At 36.3% G+C, this 20836-nt stretch overlaps 1 protein-coding gene across 4 annotated transcripts in view; it reads right to left on the bottom strand.

Moving 5' to 3' along the window:
* Positions 1–18962, bottom strand: part of LOC128243054 (ribonuclease Oy-like) — a 43245-nt gene extending 24283 nt beyond the window's left edge. The window contains exons 1-5 of one of the 4 annotated variants that reach the window (XM_052960551.1): positions 18748–18962; positions 11609–11688; positions 10803–10881; positions 7166–7221; positions 4775–4847 (exon numbers count right to left, since the gene is read on the bottom strand). In XM_052960551.1, coding sequence (XP_052816511.1) covers positions 4775–4847; positions 7166–7221; positions 10803–10881; positions 11609–11676 — 276 coding nt within the window. In that variant the 5' untranslated portion in view covers positions 11677–11688; positions 18748–18962. The other 3 variants (XM_052960548.1, XM_052960549.1, XM_052960550.1) reach the window with 3 other exon arrangements.
* Positions 18963–20836: the final 1874 nt, after the last annotated feature.

Raw genomic sequence — 20836 nt, 5'->3', positions numbered from 1 at the left:
TCTTTAGTCCTGTTTGGCACCATATAACCTGAATTGGTATGCGGTAAAGCCCATAAAACCAATTCAGGTTATATGGTGCCAAACAGGACTAAAGATTTGGGTTCCACATCTCATTCACATCCAAATATAATCATGAGGTATGGAATCAAAACATTTATAACAAGAGATGTTTGTCAAACATAATGCCCCCCCTGAGCGCCATGTTGTCAGGATTATATGGACAATTGAATGGACCGAAATGACAGCTGATTTGTTGCTGTTTTAAGATTATGACCATTAAAGTGTGAGGATAAAGTGTGTTATGACCGTCATGACCTTTGACTCTATGAACTCAAAATCCAGAGTCATCAGCTGGTCACCAGAAACCTAAATGTCAAGTTTGAGGGCCATGGGTGCAGGCATTGTCAAGTTATCACAAGACAAGTTTTTTTCGTTCAAGGTCACTGCGACCTTGACCTTTGACCCGATGACCACTTAAATCATAAGGGGTCATCTACAAGTCAGATGCAACTCCAAGTTAAGTTTGAAGGCCATGGGTTCAGGCATTGTTGAGTTATCACTCGGACAACCTTTTACCATTCAAGATCACTGTGACCTTGACCTTTGGCTCTATGAATCCTAAATCAATAAGGGTGATCTACTGGTCAGGCTTAACATCCATGTCAAGTTTAATGATCATAGGTTCAGGCATTGTTGAGATATCAGTGGGGGAAGATTTGTTAACTCTTTTGCGTTAAAGGTTAGTGTGACATTGACCTTGGCCTGATGACCCCCAAAGTCAATTGGGGTCATCTACTGGGCAGGCCCAACCTTCATGTCAAGTTTGATGACCATAGGTCCAAGAATTGTCGAGTTTGCTTTCAAGGTCACTGTGACCTTGACCTTTGACCCCTAAAATCAATAGGGGCCATCTACTGGTCAGGCCCAACATCCATGTCAAGTTTGAGGGCCATGGGTGCAGGCATTGTTGAGTTATCACTTGGACAACCTTTTATCATTCAAGGTCATTGTGACCTTGACCTTTGGCCCAATGACCCCTAAAATTAATAGGGACAATCTTCTGGCCGAGCTCAACCTCCAAATCAAGTTTGAGGGCCATGGGTGCAGCCATTGTCAAGTTATCACTCGGATAACCTTTTACCATTCCAGGTCACTGTGACCTTGACCTTTGGCCCAATGACCCCTTAAATCAATAGGGACCATCTTCTGGCCAGGCCCAATCTCCAAGATAAGTTTGAGGGCCATGGGCGCAGGCATTGTCGAGTTATCCCTCGGACAACCTTTTACCATTCCAGGTCACTGTGACCTTGACCTTTGGCCAGATGACCCCCAAAAACCATAGGGGTCATCTCCTGGTCAGGCCAATTCTCCAAGTCAAGTTTGAGGGCCATGGGTGCAGGCATTGTTGAGTTATCAATCGGACAACCTTTTACCATTAAAGGTCACTGTGACCTTGACCTTTGGCCCAATGACCCCCCAAAAAAATATGGGGTCATCTACTGGTCAGGCCCAACCTCCAAGTCAAGTTTGAGGGCCATGGGTGCAGGCATTGTCAAGTTATCACGCGGACAACCTTTTACCATTCAAGGTCACTGTAACCTTGACCTTTGGTCTGATGACCCCCAAAAACAATAGGGGTCATCTCCTGGTCAGGCCCAACCTCCATGTCAAGTTTGAGGGCCATGGGTGCAGGCATTGTTGAGTTATCACTCGGACAAGCTTTACAATTATTTTACCATTAAAGGTCACTGTGACCTTGACCTTTGACCCGATGACCCCCAAAATCAATAGGGGTCATCTACTGGTCAGGCCCAACCTTCATGTGAAGTTTGATGACCATACGTCTAGGAATTGTTGAGTTATCACTCGGACAAGCTTTGGTCTACCGACGGACCGACCGACCGACTGACATACCGACATGCCTGTGCAAAGCAATATACCCCTCTTCTTCGAAGGGGGGCATAAAAATTAAAAAATATATTCCTTAGATCCTTCCTAGTGACCAAGTCTTTTTTAATATCACGGATGATTTTTTTAATATCACGGATGACCCAGTTGCAAACCTTACCTTGCTGTAATAGGTACATTCTGACCAGGTTTTATATACAGTCGAAACTCGTTATGTCGACTTTTTCGAGACCTAGTGAAAAAAGTCGAGATAACGAAAATTCGACTCATCCGAATTACAAAAAATATCACCAATCCCAACACGTGTGAGTTAGATTGATGTCCGATGTTTACATCCACAATTGAACGGTCTTGTTTCATATTTACGTCGTGAAAACAGCAAACTTATAATTGTAAAATAAAGTGAAACAAAAGAAGAATTATTTGTGTTAAATTTATTTCTTTTACGTTTATAGATCACACAGAACACAATAAAACCACAATCGCATACACTTGTACATTGTAAGAAAACGGTATAGCACAAATGACAACAATTTTTATAAAATAGCACATGTGTTTCATTTATACACAGCAATATAACACATTCTCAAAAAACATTCAAGCACTATTATTTATTGGTCGACCAGAGCAGTGGAACTAACATTTGACACTATGAAGTTATTCTTTCTGTGCCCATTCGGGATTGTTCAAATCAAATAAAATTTTCATGTTTTAAACGATACCAAAAAGAGCTTGAGCAATGAATGTCTCTTGAATCAAAAACATAAACAAACAACTTTAATTATTCGCACTAACCAATTACATTTTTGTTTCCTCCGATTATGACAGATTTTTTTTATATTGACACGCACGGTATTTTGCGTCATACTGCAAACCGTCATTAATATTTTCACACCTACGCCTCGATCTACAGTTCGACAAAAAGAACATAGGAAATGTGTGAAATTTGACCACAGGGACTAAAAAACGAGGTCGACATAGCGAAAGTCGAGATAAAAAAATCGACACAAACAGATTTATTTTATATAGAATAAGAAGGAATAAATTCGGGACCGGAAGTAAGAGTCGACACAACCGGAAAGTCGACATATCCGACGTCGACATAGCGAGTCTGGACTGTAGATAAAGTAAAAAATATGGCCTCAACAGTGTTTTAACAATGTAACCTCTACAGTGTTTACAAAGTTTTTCTATGATTTGACCTAGTGGCCTGGGTTTTGACCTCTGATTATCCAGTTTCAAACTCTACCTAAAGATCATCAGGAATAACAATCTGATCAAGTTCCATGAACATATGGTCATAGAGTGTTAACATGGGCATATCTTAAATATAAAATAATTAATTATACTTTGCGACATTTACTTTCTCTTTGGTGCATCCGGATTTGCATATCTAATTCAACTTTTTCTCATCCGGGTTTGATGCAGTTAATTTTTACATAGAGTTTCATCGGACGAAATTTTGGATGAAATTTTGATTGGCTGTTCATTTGCGCTAAAGAAATTTCTTGGGTAAATTGTTCCGCGGTTTTTGTCATTCGATCTTAGTTGTCGTGACAGTCAGTTGACTTTAGAATAATTTTCAATTTAAGATTCGGACGTTTGAGCGTGTTTCCCTTGGAATACTCTTTGTTTAAGTAGATTTCGAAAAGAAACCCGAAGGAGGGAGGCAAACGGAACAGCGGTTTGACAGGTTTTGAGCGCGGCCCTACCTGCGATAAACATTTATACGTTTGTTTGTTAATGTTGTGCAATTGACTTTTGTTTAAAAATACATTATTAAGTTGTATAATGGCGGCGAGAAAAAGAAATGCTATAGACTATAAGAAGATGAATGCTGTAGGATGGACAAAGAGTTTAGGAGAGGATTTTACTGGAGGGGCCTCAGAGTCGGCAGCGGGAGTTATTCCCCTTTTTGCGTCACCGGGAAAAATATGTTTATCGGATGTCAATGGCGACGGAGAGTCTCTAAAGACGAAAATCGAGACCGATTTGGAGGATGAGGAAAGATCCGAGTCAGATGGAGAGGTAGCGGTGATGCTAGATGATTTGGAGCAGTTGGAGAGGGAGGAAAGGAGATTGAGATGACATAGTGAGAAGGAGGATCTGAGGCAAAGGTTGAATGAGAAAAAGAAGACCGTTAAGGAGCTGAGAAAGGGTAAGACTATTGTTAAATCCTCTTCTTCAGTGCCTAAGACGTCAACTGCAGATCTGCAGGATGAATTTAATTTATATGCATTACGACAAATGTCGAACTTAAAGAAAGTGGTAGGAAAAAAATGAAGAATCTAGGTTTAACGTCTGAAACCGATTTGGATGGTTCATCCAGTTTGGATTGAAGCTATATAAGGAAACCTCATGGCATAGCGAGTTTTTACCCCAGAGGCATGATTTGATTAAAAGCTTTGAAGTTTTTCCTTTAGGTTGCCATGGCAACCAGAGTTCTGCATGGAATTAATTTCTTTGAACAATTTTGAAATAGCACCAACCAAGGATCATTCCTATTATGTTCATTAAGATTTCCAAGTGGTTTAGGAGAAGATGACATTTATAAGCAATTGCTGACACAGGATGACAGACGACGGGCGACAGATGACAGACATAGACCAGTCACAATAGCTCACCTTGAGCACTTTGTGCTCAGTTGAGCTAAAAACAGGAAAAAGCAGAAAAGTGTCACAAACTCAGCTAGAAGTGTAAAATTCAAATAATTAGTGTTTTAAGTGACAGTTGAAACAATTAAAACATTTATTTTTCGAAATGAAACAATCACTTCAGGATTATCAAATCCAAAAAGTAATCATACACCTTGGAAAGATGGCCCATGGAGTACTGCTAAATAATGGCCGGGCCATTTAAAACTTACTGCAATCTTGCTGAAGTCAAACTTCATGGAACTGTTACATTTACAAGGCCCGTGTGATGTTCCATCAGTTGGCCTACAAAGGAATAAAACAAGAATCAATCTGCATCTTTATTGGGTGATAAAAACAATGCATTTATAAACAAGAAGGCCATGATGGCCCTACATCGCTCGAGATTAAAAGAAAAACACTGCCTTTAAATATTTGTTGGGTAGAACACATTACATAGGTCATTAGTGTGCTTCCCAGCAGGTAGATAAGATTATTTAATATTGTCAAAGGTATAGTCTAAGATCACTACTTACCAAAAATCTACTTTCTAAGATCACTTCTTACCAAAAGACCTACAGTTTAATTTGCAATATGTCAACTGTTTGGAAATCTGATGAAAAAGTTTTGTTTTTTTAAAGCATTGGTAAACCTTATCCATAAAACATCAATTTCCAAATGTAAATATAAACAAGACGCCAATGCAGCAACACCACATTCAAGCCAGATTTTTTATTTGACAATGCAATTTTACAAACCTAAGATATGAAATAGTGACCATATTTTGAAACCAAGAAGACCCATATTTATACTTATCAGAGATATGTTCATACAAATAACCTCATCAAATTTCATGAAGATAAATAGAAACTATTCCATTTGTATGAGGAAAAATGAACATTTTATAAATACATCAGCTTTTTCTAAAAGACAAGTCCCAGAGACATAGTTTTTGACCCCAAATGACACTTGAATATCCCTGATTTCAAGCACACAAATATTTTTTAAAAGTTAATTAAAATTTAATTTAAATCTAGGAAAGTGCAAAAAGGTTTCCAAACATTTTACCTAATGACTTAGTTTTTTACCCAAGGTGACTCATATCACATTAGCTTAATATACAATGCAGAAAAACAAGTTTTATAAAGATTTGATAAATGTTTGAAATTATGACATGGGGAAAATATTTCCTTAGATTTGACCTAGTGATCTAGTTTTTGACCCATGTTCACAAATATTCAAGACAATATGTAGACAAGTATTCTGACAATGCTTCATAACAATTGGATACAAACTAAGATTTGACCTAGTTTTTGACCTGAGGTGACCCACATTCACAAATGTTCAAGTCAACATATAGACAAGTAGTTTGACAAAGTTTAATAAAAATGACAAAGTTTAATACAAATTAAATAAAAATATTGTCTATGAAATGGAATAAAACTTCCTATGATTAGACCTAGTGACCAGGATTTTGACCTGAGTTGACCCATATTCACACATGTTAAAGACAATATGTAGACAAGTACTCAAGTTTCATAATAACTGGATAAAAACTATTGACTTTATGACATGGAAAAAAATTCATGAGATTTGACCTAGTGACCTACATGTAGTTTTTCCCCTGAGGTGACCCATATTCACAATTGTTCAAGACAATATGTAGACAATTATTCTGACAAAGTTTCATAACAATTGGATAAAAACTATTGACATTATGACATGGATTAAAAACTTCCCCTAGTTTTTGACCTGAGGTGGCCCATATTCACAAATATTCAAAACATATATAAAAGTATTCTGACAAAGTTTCATAACAATTGGTAAAATACTAATGACTTTATGACAAGGAATAAAAAGTTCCTAAGATTTGACCTAGTGACCTAGTTTTTTACCCGAGGTTACCCATATTCACAATTGTTCAAGACAATAAGTAGACAAGTATTCTGACAAAATTTCATAACAATGGGATAAAACTATATGACATAGAATAAAAACTTAAACACAGAATTGTTAACAAAACCCAGTCAGCAGTCTTATATCACTGTCTTCCGGACATTTACACAAGATTGACTGATTCCAGGACAAAAAAAGAAAAGTCAAAACTGTCAATCTGTGAGAGGGCAGCTTTAAACAGAATTATTGTCCTTTCTTTTAAAATACTCTAAAGAAAATTGTCTAAAGGACAAAGTGTATATATTACACAATGCAGCAGTCTTTTTAATCACTTTGTTTATTAACACTCATATTAAAGAAATAATGTTTCTTTTTCTTTCTATTATAATGATTGTCAAACATTTTTAACAATATTAGACATATCATGCTTTAACAATGTGGTGTTAGGCTGTGGGTGAAGTAAGGCTCGCCAGAGGAAACCTACAAGATCGGCTTGATGATCACAAGCTTAACGCTAAAGCATCCCTGCTGGGAATGTAACTATGGAAGCCTTGAACCAGACAAAAAGAGATGTTCACATTATGTCTGTTACTGGGTTAATGTCCATGGAACAAATGTGGATGGTGCCACTGCACAATGGAAAAATACAAGGAGGAGTCAATCCAGAATACATTGTAAACCACAAAACTGGTGCATTGTAATTGTATTTTTTGGATCAATATTTTTACCAAAGTCCATGGATGGTCCATGAGTTGACCAGTTTGTCTACGTGGCAGGTATGGTGCTGAAATCATAAAGTAATAGATGTTTTCTGATACTAAATAAACTGAAGCTTCAGCAAAGTATAACTGTTTTTGCTGAAAGGAATTGGGAAAAATTTAAATGTGAAGCCTGTAGTAGTTAAACAAGACATTATGATGTGTGTAGGCATTTGTGAATTTTAGCCAGTCAGAAACGCCAGAGCTAAAAACTTCCCCCTTTGGTGGGAGGTGGACACTTTTATCACCATTTCATTCTGCTCTTTCACACCGTGTCCAATCGTTGCGAGTGTAGTGGTGAAGGTAATGTTGGTTAGTGGTGGAATAACACTGGATCATGGTGGTAAACACGACCAGAAGTAAGAAATTTCATAAAAGTAATCGAGGAATTTAAATGTTTCTTTACAGAAATAGGTGAAAGATGACCTCTGTTAATATTGATTTCATGTACATATTTGGTTTCCTCTACAATGTCGTTGTTTCCCCAATCATTTGAGAAAAACAAGACATTTTATATGGCAAGTATGATCACGAGCTTTACAAGTAAGTAAAATGGCAACACAGCTTTTGCCCATAGACAATCTCTTATATGTAGCTTCTTTTAATATTGTTTGGTATATTAACGTGTAATATTGTCATTGAAGGTGACTTTTTAGAACAAAATATTTAAATGCTGTATGATGTGGTGGACCAGTCAGAGTTCGCTGAGTAACACTGGTTGCACGGTGTTTTTAAAGTTTGTTTTTTAGCAATTTTTCAACATATTTCGTTCACTTTGACATTAAAAATGTATATTATTGCTGTATTTAAATTAGAACAGCCACCAAAATGTTTTTTTTTTGTGGAATTGGGTTAAACATTTGATTTTCAACAGTGTACCATATCCACTGCTTCTCCATTAGAATTTTTAAAAATCACACTAAATTTTCATACTTGGTTTCTCTAATGGCATTCTTTATTTTTCATTAATTACTAAGTTTGCAAAAAATCTTAATTGATAATTGGTGAAATGTATTGCAAACTTTAACTGAAACAAACAATTATCCTATAGTTATTTCACCAAGTGTCAGATGACTAAAAGCTAGAAAATGTAATTTCCTGTGATCATGACTAAATAAAATTTTAGTTTACATTGAGATTACATTTTTATGCTGAAACTTAAGGAAAATGTCAATTTAATATTACTGGGTAATTGGAATATCCCTTGAGCAAACATTACATCCTGACTTCATTTAAAACCCAACTAAGTGAACTCTACATTGCTAACTTTAAACAAGATGGGAACCAAAATCTATAAGGACTGTGAAAATATAAAATTGAGTATTTTCACTGCAGTTATTTTAATTTCACTAAAATTAAAATGATATTTCGCTGAATTTTTTTATGATTTTTTTTATTGTTGCGCCAATATTAATTCATATATTTTACTAAAACAATGCAGTTCATTTATCCAATGAATTTTCTGAATAAAAGGCTAGTTATAAAATATTTGAATCCCTGTCTTAACAAGGAACCTTTTTTGCTGGAATTAAACAACACAATAATATAAACTTCTTCACACAACCATTTTTACAATGCTTATGTTTACTAAATCTGTAGAAACACCACAAATTACAAAAAATGATAAAAAGTCCTCAATTTTGCATTCACATTTAAAAGTAAGTGACGTTTAATAAACCTTAAGATACAAGGGGTGATCGGGAAGTTCGTAGACTGTCGCTCGAAAAATAAAATAAATCACTATATGCTTGGAAAGCATATATATTTTTGAAGGTTCAAATATGTTGTCTACCATGTATAAATATTAGCTAAATACATTGAAAAATAACAAAGTTACAGCAAATAACAATAACACAGTAAGGCGTACACTGAGCATGCCTGAGTACAACAAGTGACGTCATGATAAAGTCAGAGATTCAGTCACACTTTTTCAACATAATCACCGCGGATTTGAATGCATTTTCCATGTCTCTGTAACAATTAAGGGTAGGCTTTGCTGAACCAGTCACTGTCGTATGACAAAACAACATTTTGCATATACATAGGAAGCTCACTGGCATCCTCAAACCGCACGCCTTGTAGCGTTGCCTTGGTTTCCGAGAAAACTCTGAAATCCATGGGGGCAAGTTCGGGACTGTAAGGTGGATGCTGAACAATTTCAAAACCAAGCAAGTTGATTTCAAGGAGGGTTGAGTTAGCTCTGTGTCCTGGAGCGTTATCTTGGTGGAATATTATGCCCTCGGGGTCTTGGAGCATTTCTTCATCAATACCTGCATCAAGTCACGCCTGAGAACCTAAAGTTATAAAATTAAGTCAAACTTGGAATCATGACAGTAACGTCAAAACAGTGCATTTGAATAATTTTTGTTTACATTAAATTCTAAAATCTTTAAACTTCTTGGTTATTTTTTAATAGTTAAAATAGTGTTTAAAATGTTAATCTGCTAACCTTCGAATAGTAAGTAATGGTCACTGTCTGGCCATCAGGAACCTGGTGCTGTAGAATCATGCCCTTCCTGTCCATGAAAAACATGAACATGTGTTTCCCACTGTTTTTTCTGTACTCTTGCCTTCTTTGGGGGAGGGGTCCCCGGGGTTTTACATATACAGGACTGGGCTTTCGTCTTCGGGTGGAAGTGCCATAACCATGTTTCGTCAGTTGTAACTATGTGGTCGAGGAATTTTTTGGCCTTCACGCTCATACCGATGGACGAACTCTTGCGAGCAGCGACCCCTTGTTGCATGCTCGTGATCCTTAAGAAGTCTCGGCACCCAGAGCGCACACACTTTAGACATGCCTAATTCTGTTTTCTAAATTTCATGCACTGTACAAGAAGAAACATCTAGTTCAGAGGCTAAACTTCTCAAAGTGTGTCACTGTACACCATTTCTTTCACTTTATCTGAAATCAAACATTTCACCTTAGACGGCCAGCCACATTGTTGATCGTCTTCTATAGTGCATCTTCTTTCCCGAAACCGTCTGTGCCACTTAAAGACAAGCGCCCTACTGCATGTCTTGGTTGTACTGGAACTCTGTAACATCTTCAACGTCAACTTGGTGTCTTGTCTATTCCCTAGCAAAATTTAATGGCTACCCGTAACACAACGTCGCCCGTTGACGTCATGGTTTTGAAATTTCGGTTAGTGTCAACGCCGTTAAAAATGCTTATATCTTATAACCGGAAACAACGACAAACGTCACAATTTCAGGAAATGACGCAGTAATCAATTTAATAAATGTTGAAAAGTGCATCATTTTTTATGAGCTCAGGGTATGCCGATGCGCGTTTGCTATGGACACTGATAATTCAGTGAATAATACAAAATGTTTTTGTATTTCACGTGCACGCTTATTAGAAGATGTTAATCATAATTATATTATTTTAATTTTCATAGTAATAACACAAATAATAAGGATGTTATACGAACAGTCTATGAACTTCCCGATCACCACTTGTATAACCAAATAAAAAATTAAAGATAATTTTGATTTATGATTAAAATCGACAAAGATCTATTGAAAAACAGGCCCCTGGAATATGTAAACATGCCCCCCTGAACCCTGCATGTTTATACCAGACAAATAGTGTGGGTGTATCACATACAAGCCTGTTGCCATCGGCACACACGCCTGGGGGCCAGGACTGGGAAAAGGTGAAATGATCATACGTGGTACTCTTGCTCCTGAAATATACATGCTGGAAGTTACAGTTACATGTATCTTAAAGAAACAAGCTTAGACAAAAACAGCCTGTGACAAAAACAACCTGAGATAATCTACCTTAGAGAAACATGAAAGCATGGCTAAGGACTGTTTGATGCATGGTCAATTTACTTACTTTTTATGTGTGAAGGTCAAGTGCTCATACAAAGGAACAAGCAGTATTAACAATTATATGTTAAGAGCAAATGTTAATTTTAACATTATACTTAATTAAAAAAAAGCACCAAGGTAAACAAGAGCATTGCAAGCAGATACAAAACACTTGTCTGTTTCATCAAAGGGTGTAATTAAACAAGCCATACCAATGGTTTTCAGGTTATAAGTAACTGAACTTTTATATTTGGGGAGCTTTTGACATATTTCGCACTACAACATATGCGCAAATTTAAAGCCATCGGAAGGTAAAAATTGACGATTATTCGTTGTTAGTTGTTAGTCAGCGCTGCAATTACTTTTTATTAAGGATAATGACTATTTGGCATGGCAATAAAAATAACACTAGCAAACTGCCGGTACATCACCAAAGCTACGACAATACCTCATATTTTTCTCATAATGCTTTTTACACTCAATTGTATATAAAATTCCATTTTTTTTTAGTCAATTCACAGAGATAAGGCAATTAATTACAGTTTATTTTAGCTAATCTCAGGGTGAGGTAATCTAAAAAAATATATATATACAAACCATCCTCTGCAGCAGCAGCAGCAAGCAAATAATACAGTCATTATTACAATAAATGTTTCACGAGCCATGGTAACAGGAATCTAAAAATAAAAAAATAAGCTTCAGTTTCCATTTTTTCAAATCATATGCAAAGTCTGGTTATTGGACTAGGGCACTTGTGCCCTAGTTCGTAGTGATGACATGATTACTTTGAAATAAGAATTGATAAATAGGTGTGAAATAATAGGGACCATAATTTTTACTCTGGAAAAGCGATTATTTCGGACTAGCAATTTAGGATTTAAGATTAAAATTACAATCAGGACCGAAAAATAATTTGGAAATAGAGATAATTTCAGATCAACGGTGTTCGGAATAGCGGTGTTCAACTGTAATTGTACGTTGACGGATTTTTTTTACGATTTTAGATATGGCAAATCCTTCACACACACATTATTTTGTACCAAATGGGGGGTAGTTATTCTGATCGGGATTCCAGGTTAAAGCATCTTGTGTCAATAAAATATCATAAAAACAAGAAATATTACCAGATAATGTTATTTTATATCAGTTCCGTACACAAAAAAATAAATATCCAACGCATAATTATGAGTTTGACGTGTTTTCTTCATTTCATACTGTCAAAACATAACGATGTATATACATGAAGGGCACCTGCAAGGCTGCGGTTCACAGTTTTACAACAATCGGTACACCTCGGAGATTGCCAAGTTGTTATGATTGTATTTCCGAGGTCTAACTCGAAGGTTGCTGGAGATGGCTGAGTTGTTACGATTGGCATAATTGTTGTCTGTGTCAGTCAAGTTACGTTTTATTGGAAAAGTAAATCCTGTGTTTTAATGCATTTCAAGCTTGTTTTGTGCAAAATATCTTTGCACTTACATGGTAAAATATGAATGTAAACATTTATTATCTGTTTCAATCATTAAATACTTCTCTAAATACAATTTCAGTATTTTTCAAAACTCCCGTTTTTGCACAAACCTGTTTAGACGTTAGGGATAAAAAGAATTCTGTATAACACGTCTATTGTTTTAGACTAGGCCAGCCCCTCCTTATTCAGCAGCAATACATAAACACTTTTACAAGTTTGTGAGTATACATGTCAACTCTACAGCTGGTTAATTCTGATATTTCTTCAATCTTTCTTTTCTTTAAATATAATTGTTCTCCATACTGTACTTTTAAAAGGGGATAAGTAAAGCAATTGCTGGAATTAACGCAGAGAATCACTCACTGACGACAGATTTTCGATACAGTACTGTTTCGATACGGTTGTGTTTTGTCATGTGATTTTTCTTTTTGTTTTGTGACAAAAGTATTAAGTGGAAAAATTGGAAATAAGGGATGTTACTACTGATTGCTTCCAGAGAACAAGGTTAAACATTGTGTTCAAGGTTAAAGAACACTGTTATATTATCATTGATATCTGCAATCGTAACAACTCGGCCATCTCCGGCAAGCTTCGAGATAGACCTCGTAAATAGTAGTAAGGATATACGAAAGTGCGATGCGACTGCCGGCGATTAACACCGTTTTCAATCCGCGTAAAGAAGGCCCATTGTAACAACAAGGAAATGGATTGTGTTAAATTAAATGTGCTTGTTTAAAAGAAAATATTTATTGTAACCTCAAAGAATGTTCGTTTTATGAATATTTAGATGTTTCCTTATAGTTGAAGCACTCTATTTCCTCTAGAAAAATCGTGAGCACACAGAAAATGTACTTGACAGTCATTGAAATGATCATACTGTTCATGGCATGCATGAATCATTACATCGGATTAAATGCATGCATCATCATGGACTAAATGTCAACATTTTCTCAACAGTTATAGGAATACCCTAAGAAATGTAAGTTTTAAGTCATACTATGCCGTGAAATTTTTCACACCAAGCCTTGCCATTAAAACAACATTACTATTCTGTAAAATCATTGATTGCATTGTGCAGTTTTGTGGGTTGTGGTAGGATGGGTGTGAGCTTGGCACCCAGTCAGCTTTACCAGCTGAAATCTATGCATGCATTTACTTCAGCATTATTGGGTTTGGGCTGCAGAGGTTTTTTTTTATGTAAACAGTTCTGTGGGGTTGTGGTGGGGCTGTGACTATCCACGCAGTAACCTCTAGCTATTGTTAGAGTACCAGTACAACATTCATGTGGATATGCACGAGACAATTGTAACCACGGCCCCCCCCCCCAGGTCTGGGGAATAGTGGGGACTTTGACTTTCAGTACAGCCAACCCTGGCTAAAATTCCCCACCCTGCGCGGATGATCCAATGGCAAAATCCCTGCCAAATGCCCCCACACCCCAGGTACTCTAGGTAAGGCCCATTCCCCTCTATATTTTAAGCGAAGACAAAACCACCACATTCACCCAGCACTGCAGGGCCACCTGATAGGTAAAAACACGGCCCATTTCCCCGGTTAACCCCAGTATTCCTCTGGACCTGGGGTGGGGGGGGGGTTACAATTGACTGGTGCACTAAGTTGACAGATAGTATTTGTTCAAGGCAGATCATGCTTCACTTTACCTCCTAGGCTGTGGATAAAACCACTCATTAGAAGTTTCCTTACACATTATATTTGTCTTAATCTATAATTATTAGTCTCAATATCTTTGAGTAAATTGTCATTTTTTATTTAAAAACAACAACACCAAAAGAGTAACTGATAAGATACTCAACTGATTTATTTTTTTGTAAATAAAAGCCTTAAACAAAATATTTAGCCAGGTCACTAAGCTTTTCAGCTTATGTATTCCAGACTTTTTTCAATAATACTTAATCTATTTTGAATAATTAGCCTTTAGATCACTCTTCACCAAATGACTCTTTAATGTCCAGCTCCATAAAATGCAAACAAGAATAATTACAGTTTGGATCAACATGTCTCTTAATTTTATTTTTAATATTAGTCAAGTAATAACAGAGCCATCTGTATGCAATCCAATGTAAAATTAATGATAAATTAGGTTTTGCTCCCATTTTTACTTTCATTTCTGTGCCAAGCCCTTTTAAGTGCATTGAGTCTTTTGGGAGACTTCACAATATTTCTGGCGTTTAATCCCCAAATATGGCTTTAAGTTGCCATACAAATTTAAGTCTTCATTACAAAAAATACTGTATGTCTCCACTTTAACACACAATGAGAGGACTAAAGCATTACCATGTGTCAGAATTATAGATCTTTCTTTGCATTTTATTTGTCTAAATGTATTACTGGTCTCTTTAGCAATATCCTTGTGCCTCTTTGAGTACTTGGCTTGACCGTTTGGTTTTTAATACATTGTTTTGAATGTTTTATTTGTACACAACAATGATGATGATGATGATGATGATGACACTATGCTATGCCAAAACCTCAACACATTTTCTTCAAGCAAAAAAGGACAGTCATTCAGAATAACTTTTATTACATCATTTGAGAAAATAAACTCATACAATCAACAAAAATGGAAAACTGTTTGCAAGTCAGCTAGTATATATTTTGCAAGTCAGCTAATATCTTATTTTATGCCTTATCAGATTGTTATGCAAGCTGGAAGCTTACAGAATCACTCTTAAGTCTGTTGCCTAAGTAGAAACAAGTATGGACATCCTTTTCCTGAGGTCAAGAGAAAGTATCTTGGAGGTCTTGAACTCACAACCTTGAATCTGAGGCTTATCCTCTAGACCACTTTCACCTTTTCACATTTTAAAGAGCCCAGTTTACAATATGGCATTTGCAAGGATGTGCCCTATTAACGGATTTTCTGAAGTATTAAAAATTGAACTGAACAAAATAGTTCACCTTTATTTGGTCTGCCGATGCCATCTGTTTCTGTTATTGTAGTTATCTTCCCTCCATAATATAGGAAAACCACTTTAAGCGTAGATAAATCCTTTACCATATAACCCTTTTAAATATATGTTCGGATTTATTTAATAATCACGGACCTACAGATTACTTTTATCTTCAACTTCACATCAGTATGTAAGTCATCAAATATTTGAGATGACAAGATGTTCCACTGAATGCTTTGTTTCCATCTTGCACTCATTTTTCCAAGGTAGGCGTTGCAGTTGTGTTAGATGATTTCCATGCATTGCAGGTCAATCCTCATACAATGGCATTTTTGATTACATTCGGATTCCAGTGCCTGAAATAGAAAACAGAAAATACAACAATAATAGGAATTATATTTTCAGATCAATTATTTTAAAAGCCTGTACAACAACAGAAAAGTATTCACAAAACATTAAGTGCAACACCAATTTAAAGCTGCATCCTCCCAGTTTTACTGTTCTGACACCTTTTTTATTTTTATCTTTAAATGAGCCAATTGGCAATTATTGTGCAAATGTATGGAAACCAGTGATATTAGACTGCTGACATAATATCAGATCACAGTCTTTCATATACAAGTTTGAAAATTTGGTAAAAATTCCTCCAACTAGTCATATAAGGTCACACATAATAGAACAGATTTCAATTGTTTGGAAAATATTTTTTGCTATTGCTTTAAGCCATATAATTAATTATATGTGTAAATTTAATTTAATTACTCCTTTGGGCTTTTGAAGAATGACCAAGAAGAACTGTCAATCTGTGAGAGAGCAGCTTTTAGCTCTGGACTACTGGTAAATTAAAAAATATGAAATGAAATTGTTATCATGTTTAAATTCATCTACAATGTTGATATTTTAATACTGTCAATCCTTGTTGGTTAATTGTACAAACATGCAGGTACTTTTGGGATTAAACCAATAGGATACTTGACTGTAAAATTATTGTCCGAATTTCGAAAATAGTACAACCATCTGCCTTTTTTCATTAGAAGAAGCCGGGAATCAGAGTCAGCTGCACCCCTGGTACCATACTCTTCTCTGAAAATGACAATAAGATTAAAATTCAAATGTCTGCATTTCATTGGCACAGTAAAAATGTCAGCATTTTTCAATGTTTCTGCATCACCACCACTGGTGGATATCATATAATTTAGTCTTGAAAGAAATGTGTGCTGGTTCATGCGTTCAAACTCATTTTGTTAAACCAATAGAATGAAGATCTAATTTATTTAGAGAACTATATTAGTGAACAGGGCCAAGGCATTCAATTGTGCCATTACATTAAATTGTTTGATACCAACACTCACGGACATATAAACAATACATCCTTGGTTAAAAGAATGTAAATTTTAATTATAAAAAAATAAAGTTAATGATATGAAATGTATGAGATAAATACACTGAGAAAGAAAGTCTAACCTATTATCGATCTAAGTAAAGTCAGATTCAGACTTATTTGTTATTAAAAAAAATCAAATAGAGTATTTGTTTTCTTAATTTTTGCCACTGATCACTGGAGCTTCAAAATTGTTTTTTACTACATTAGAATCTGTCAAATGAAAGAAGACTTTAACCCACCCACTAAGAATTAATGACATTTCCAAATAGTTTCTCATTAGGGCTCTTTTAAAACTATTTTTATATTTTATTAAAATACAATAAGTATAAAAATAACACTTACACACAAATAAGTGGTAAAAGTTCGCTCCTCATTCTGTCTTTGGACTAACATATCTCTTGGTTGTTTGAACATCTTCTTGGTCGGCCATGATGGACTATTTTCTTACGACCCGTATTATATCCGAGGCCATATATTGATACTAGCCGAGGAGTTCCGATTGTGATATCTGGGAGTAGGATTATGTACAGTTGATTTGAACATTGTATATTGGTACTGTATTTTTTCTAGTTTAGCGGCCCCCTACTTTATTGATTTTTGCGGAGGTTATGTGGTAAATGTCTTGTGGTGGCATATAACTGCCGTAAGATAACCTGTTAACGTTCGCGAATTGTTTCGTGTTAACATTCCGGGAGTGTCACAGGGACGGGAGACCCCTGCTGAATGCTAACCATGAATACAGAGATTGTGAAACTATATAGTACTTCCTACAATGGCCATTGTTTTGCTGTGAGGAGGGACAAAAACAGTGAGACCATAGCAAGCAGGAAGCTTGCCCATAAAGTAAACTGGTTTAAATTTGAAAGTCCACAGAATGAGCAAAAGCAAACGTACAAAAAACTGAAACTGATATCAGGGCTGAGTTAAAGGGAGTTAACAGAAAGAGATAAGCGTGTTTCAAGAAAGGTAATACAACATGTACAGTGTTTGTGATATCGAGCACAGAAGTTACTACACCCGAGCTTTAACACGTCAACCGAGAATAAAGACCAGTACCAGCTAGGATCTCTCTTGTTAATACATACTCGCACCTGCTCCCACATATATATTACATCGTTTTGAATTGACACATGCATGAGAGTACAAGACAAGAGCTATTTAATTGACAGCACCGACAAGGTTACGTGCCAGAATAACTGTCCAACGTTCGCCATTTTGTGACGTTTTGTGTTACATGCATTAGATGCGACTATACAGTATATTTTGGTCAGACGGAACGCGAGGATTTATCTCCGACATGTCTGGCTGGGAAAGAAAGATCGTTAGCAGTTCACGTTATCGACACGCATTCTACAGATATTATTCACTCAATATGCTATGAACGACGTTATGAAGTGGTGAGATTTGACGTCATGCGCAACGTCGACGTCATTAGTGCCGCCAAATGTTTATTTTTTCTGTACATAACGTTCAAAATGCTGCTCACACAATGTAGAGATAGACTGTGTTAAATTCTGCTGAAGGGGTATGTCCGATTTATATATTAATTCAGTAATTGTGTGAAAATGACTATGTGATATTATTACTATTTTACTGCATTTTGATCCGATACTCCTATCATATTTGATCAGGCTTAGGAGCACAACGAACCTGTTTTGTCAAACCGGAAGCCTTTACGTCTACAATACAACCATATATGCATAACTTTAAACTCGTATTTATAAAGAAAGTTCAAGATAGCGCTCGTGATATTTTTGGATCGGAAATGTGGCCAGTCAGGGACCGTCAGCACCAACGTCAAATCCTCAACTCCTGGAGACCCGCTGTATATCTTTATAACAAAGTGTCTGCTGATAAAAAATACATCGATAAACTCAACTAAATACAAAGTCCATTCCCGTCCTTCCTTACAAATACATACATTTAAAAACATGCAAGTATGAAACGATTAACAATGTCGTCGATTTACCTGCAGTAGGTCTTATTTATTATCAAATCCTTTCACAAAGTGAAAATGTGTTTAAAATGAATATAACGTGTACTGTATTATCTATATTAACACTCTTTCCGTACTGAAATGTTTGTAATAATCACTCATGTGATGTATATATTGTACTACTTCCTATTTAACAAGGACATTAAATATGAGTGTCTCTTTATCTGGCTAGCTAGTTGGTTTCTGATCATTGATTGTTTATAATGACTGCAAAAACATTCCCCACACACGTTTTCCATTTCGTATAGTCTTAATGAGGAAGAAGGAAGAGAATATATCCTTGTAAAACTAATAAATATGACCCTTGTTCTTACTTTAAAGAATTACCAAAACACCGCATTATGTAAAGTGAGTTGAAAGACAAGTGTATTTAAATTGAAATACCTAATATACATGTAATTGTTTTATGTTTTTCAGTTCAATTCAAAAATACATTACAGTAACGTGTAAAATTAACGTTTGAAGATTGAATATTTTTAAAGGAGAATTAAAACGTACTGTATATAGTTTTTGAACAGGGTTGTTTTCAGTGTAGCCACAAACTCGACACTCAACATAAAATGCCTATTAAAAGTAACAAGTGTCGTCTGCCTCTCTACCACCGAAATATAGTTTGAGAAAGTGCGGACTGTGTAAATTGCAAGCTATGTTTCCAATAACCGAGCAAGATTTGGCAAAGCAAGAAGCAATCATAACGCAATATCTATTGTAATCATTATTAAAGTAGTATCCCTGCGCTCAAAAATAAATGAACATCGAAACCACGGACCTATAAACTGGTTTATAGGTCCGTGTCGAAACGTAAACAAAGAATTACTATCCACTCAAAGCGCATCATTCCATCACGTGACATAATGATCTCATCCCCTGCGCACACAATCGTAACAACTCGGCCATCTCCGGCAAGCTTCATAGCCATATCCAATCGTAACAACTCGGCCATCTCCGGCAAGCTTCGAGATAGACCTCGTAAATAGTAGTAAGGATATACGAAAGTGCGATGCGACTGCCGGCGATCAACACCGTTTTCAATCCGCGTAAAGAAGGCCCATTGTAACAACAAGGAAATGGATTGTGTTAAATTAAATGTGCTTGTTTAAGAGAAAATATTTATTGTAACCTCAAAGAATGTTCGTTTTATGAATATTTAGATGTTTCCTTATAGTTGAAGCACTCTGTTTCCTCTAGAAAAATCGTGAGCACAGAGAAAATGTACTTGACAGTCACTGAAATGATCATACGGTTCATGGCATGCATGAATCATTACATCGGATTAAATGCACGCATGGACTAAATGTCAACATTTTCTCAACAGTTATAGGAATACCCTATGCAATGTAAGTTTTAAGTCATACTATGCCGTGTTATTTCTCACACCATGCCTTGCCATTAAAACAACATTACTATTCTGTAAAATCATTGATTGCATTGTCCAGAGTTTTGAGGGTTGTGGTAGGATGGTTGTGAGCTTGGCACCCAGTCAGCTTTACCAGCTGAAATCTATGAATGCCTTTACTTCAGCAATATTGGGTTTGGGCTGCAGATTTTTTTTGTGTAAACAGTTCTGTGGGGTTGGGGTGGGGCGTTGACTATCCACGCAGTAAGCTCAATTGTTAGGAGTACCAGTACAACGTTCATGTGGATATGCACCAGACAATTGTAACTACGCCCCCCCCCCCGGTCTGGGGAATAGTGGGGACTTTGACTTTCAGTACAGCCAACCCCGGCTAAAATCCCCAACCTGCGCGGACGATCCAATGGCAAAATCCCTGCCAAATGCCCCCCACACCCCAGGGACTCTAGGTAAGGTCCATTCCCCTCTATATTTTAAGCGAAGATAAAACCACCTCATTCACCCAGCACTGCAGGGCCACCTGATAGGTAAAAATACGGCCCATTTCCCCGGGTTAACCCCAGTATTCCCCCGGACCGGGGGGGGGGGGGTTACAATTGACTGGTGCACTAAGTTGACAGAACTTGTCTTAAAATTGTATTTGTTCAAGGCAGATGATGCTTCACTTTACCTCCTAGGCTGTGGATAAAACCCACTCATTAGAAGTTT

This window comes from Mya arenaria, chromosome 8 (genome assembly GCF_026914265.1).
Source record: "Mya arenaria isolate MELC-2E11 chromosome 8, ASM2691426v1".
In the NCBI taxonomy this organism is placed as follows: domain Eukaryota; kingdom Metazoa; phylum Mollusca; class Bivalvia; order Myida; family Myidae; genus Mya; species Mya arenaria.
Note: the sequence above shows the minus strand (reverse complement) of the source record. Positions and strands in the feature narration are given on the sequence as shown.